The sequence below is a fragment of the Buceros rhinoceros genome, unplaced genomic scaffold, assembly GCF_000710305.1.
Source record: "Buceros rhinoceros silvestris isolate BGI_N320 unplaced genomic scaffold, ASM71030v1 scaffold36793, whole genome shotgun sequence".
Lineage (NCBI taxonomy): Eukaryota > Metazoa > Chordata > Aves > Bucerotiformes > Bucerotidae > Buceros > Buceros rhinoceros.
Genome location: NW_010404929.1, coordinates 51,879 through 55,459, shown reverse-complemented (window position 1 = coordinate 55,459; position 3,581 = coordinate 51,879). Strand labels below are relative to the sequence as shown.

The following is a 3,581-nucleotide window of genomic DNA, read 5'->3' as shown; positions in this document are numbered from 1 at the left end:
ACCACAGGAGTGGTTTCCTGTGCCAGGGGCTGTGGCAGGCTGCTGCTGAAGGTAGTGGCTGGCTGATCGGTGAACCTTAAACTGGAGGCGCACACAGGACCAGCAACTGCACCCATCCAGTGTTCATATGTGCTCTCAAGGAACTATAAAAATACATTCTCTAAAATCACATCAGTAATATTTCATCACTACTGGAAAGATGAACTTGCCCTTTAATGTCTAAACACAATGAAAATTATAGTGCTGGAAAAAACAGCATAAAGAATTAGAGGTGAGCTCCGAAATAAATTGTTGAGATAATACCCATCGTGAAAACCTGTCTGTTCCCGTCTTTTGAAAACCTGCATCATCATCTTGTACTGAAAACTTCACCTTTCCAAAAACATGGAACCCATTCTCAAGACTGCAGATTATCTTTCAAGCAGGAATTCCCCTGAAAACTATTTACAATACTACTGCTGCTTTGGTAAGCCAAATGAAAGATAGGGACGTCCGCTTAAAAGCAGCTGCTTCATCATAATTTGCCATTTTGCTTCTGTTTTGTGACTGATACTGTAGCTGCTAAAACGAATTGCCTTGGCAAGTCAAAATTATTTAAAGAAATTCACTCTGTTACTCAAAATACTAAATAAATGCTTAAGTACACAAAACCCTGAAATAATCAAAGCAGGAGCCGCAAGGCATTAATTATGAAATTTTCTTAATGTGTCCTGGACTGCACTAGAGATGAGAAAAAGGGATGTATATTTAACCTGCCAACTATCATAAATAGCTGTAAACTAATATTAGAACAGATTTAATTCCATCAATTATCTCTGAAGCACAGATCCAAGATTCTGACCTGTTGCAAACATGGCATCATAGACCGATTTATTTACACATTGCTAAATCTAAATAAAAAAAAAAAAAAACCCAAAGCAATAAACCGCAGCTAAACAGACAGCTTCCCAAGGAATTCAGTTAATCGCACAGCTTTAAATGGACTCTTCTGAGGTCACTTTTGTATCATATAAATAGAATAGTAGCATGGTTTGAATAATCTGAAAATTAGTTTGCTCTGTTTCCACAATCAAGCTAATATAAAAATTATAATAATACCTATTTTTGCGAATAGCGGCTGGTTTGATACTTTGTAAATTTTCCCAAGCTTTGAAAAAACTAGTCTTGCAATGCACATTGAGGAGGAAATGCCTTTTGAAAGCAGGCAATTGCTTTAAAAAAAAAATTATGTGAATATTGTACTTAACACAGTCCTTTCTGAGATCTCCAAAACTATCTCCTAAGTTAGGGGTTTGCTTGTTTTATTTGCCTTTGAAGGAACGAACTGTGAGCTGGAAATAGATGAATGCTCATCACAGCCGTGCCTGAATGGAGCAACCTGCCACGATTCCCTGGGGAGCTTCACCTGCTCCTGCTTGCCGGGCTTCCTCGGTGACCTCTGCGAAACCGACATCGACGAGTGCATCAGCCGGCCGTGCCTCAATGGGGGACAGTGCACAGACGAGGCCAACGGGTATGTCTTCTACAGCTGGGTAATGCTAATGCGAGGAGCAATTTGCACCTCTTTTTTGCAGACAGGAACGCTACAAGACGCTGCCCTGCCAGTAGCCGATTTCACCTCAGATTGAGGATTTCACTCCTTGATTCTGCACTTGTTTCAGTTTGGATTTGAATAGGATTAAAGAATGCAAGTCTGGCAGCAGAGCCAACAGGACAACAAAATATTTATGACAAAGTGACCAAGAAGTACATTTCTTACGTACTTTAAATATTTACAAAATGTTGTTTGTCTAGCCCTGAGGAATTTCATTTAGAGATGAATTCCATTTTAACACTCATCAAGCTTTCGTTTCCAAGAGTGATGTGAGAGCATATAAAATTGAATTTGCTAACAGCAGCTGCCCACCCTGACAGACAGAGGCATTCGAAAAGAGAGGCAGAAGAAAACTGTAATAATAGTAACCACAGTGATAGGTATCAATAGGAAATCTGTCAGGAAGCTTACAGGCATATAGGACAACAGCTTCTTATTCAAAAAAACCTGCAGCCCATGGGCAAAGGAAGAAAAATAAAACCACAACCAAGAGAATGCAAGATAGCAGGAAAAAGCTTCTCCACCTGCTGCTGATAGCTCTGCACAGGGGCCCTGGCAGGCAGAGCCCCGGCATTCCTTCACCCGTACGGGCTTTGCATGCTCTGTGTGAGACTCCCAAACTGCAAACGTGTATGTGTGAGCTCCGTCTGAAAGTTCATAAGTGTATTGATAAGTGTCCTTGCCAGTATAAGATTTCTTATCTATTGTGTATTTTCCAGTTTTTGCAAAGCGGTTTGGAAGATTTTAGTGCCCAAAAGCCATGTCCGCTAAAGGCACGCTTGCCTTGAATGCGAGGGGGATGATGCCATATTCTGGGAATGAGCCTTTGTGCAGTGTGGTGACATGGCACCAACCTCGTGGAGATCCTTTTCAGCAGCACTGAATGACTCTGAAGGGGACAAAGCAATTGCCTATTTTCCAGTGTAGCTGAAGCATAACAGCAGGGAGAGGCAGGTCACCTTGCGCCTTGCAAGGTGGTTCACAGACCACTTAGGAACCTGCAAGCCTTTTGAGGATAATGCATGAGGTGAGCAAATGGGATGCTCATTCAGGCCAGATTTAATCCTGCTCACTTTTCTCCAGCTTTAAAGCTGAGGAACATGTTAAGAGCAATTTTAATTGGCTTGTAATGCTCCAGGATATCTGGAGGAGGACTGGAGTTCTTACCACATTTGTCATATGATGAAAAGAGTTGAACAACAAAGCAATTCAAATCAGAAGGATGTCTAGCAATTTCCTTTATTTTTTTGTATTTTGGGGGGTCAAATAAGGAATTTTAGTCTTTCAACAGCAGTTTTCCTTTTTTTGACTAATGCTACAGTACAGCTGAGGCTTTTGTGTGTGACACCAGCTCTCACAGAAATGTGCAAGGCAACAGATTTAGCATAAAAAGCCATAAACACAAACACCAAACCAAAGTCTCTCCCAAATTTGAGACTGATCTTCCAGTGAAGTTGCATGAATGCAACAAAGTAGAACTTGATCTCCTAAAAGCTTCATATTGGTGAACATTTCTTATTTAAAGTTAACAATTTAGAGCGGTGCCTTAGCTGGACCTACAAAAACCTGCGGTGTGCAGGCACAGAGGGTACATACCTCTGCATGCTCCAAGCCCTTTTTCCATAGGAAATATTCCCAGTACTTTCAATGCTCTTTTGATTGCACAGAGAAGAATATCTGCACGTATTGCTTTCTGTATATTGTGAGAACATCAAATGAGAAGCTCCAAAACTACGTTAGGTAGAGCATCTAAAAGTATCACTCTTATTAGAAACAGCCATCTGCCTGCTCAGCCATAGCCTGCTCACAAGCAGGGCACCCTACAGAATCCCTAAAGGTCTATAGCAACGTCAGCCACTTAAAGATACCTGACAGAAAAGGCACACGGGTGGGGCTTCACATTAAGCAGTGAGTCGTGAATATGCTCCGTGATTCTGGACCAAAACGAAAAAAGAACATGGACTAAGGCAGAACAAACCCTCTTTCA

At 41.3% G+C, this 3,581-nt stretch overlaps 1 protein-coding gene across 1 annotated transcript in view; it reads left to right on the top strand.

Moving 5' to 3' along the window:
• Window positions 1–1,317: 1,317 nt before the first annotated feature.
• Window positions 1,318–3,581, top strand: part of CRB1 (crumbs family member 1, photoreceptor morphogenesis associated) — a gene marked incomplete at its 5' end in the record, with an annotated part of 44,172 nt that continues 41,908 nt past the window's right edge. Inside the window, one exon of the mRNA XM_010133541.1 lies at window positions 1,318–1,513. Within this exon, the coding sequence (XP_010131843.1) occupies window positions 1,318–1,513 (196 nt within the window). The remainder of the gene's footprint in view (window positions 1,514–3,581) is intronic.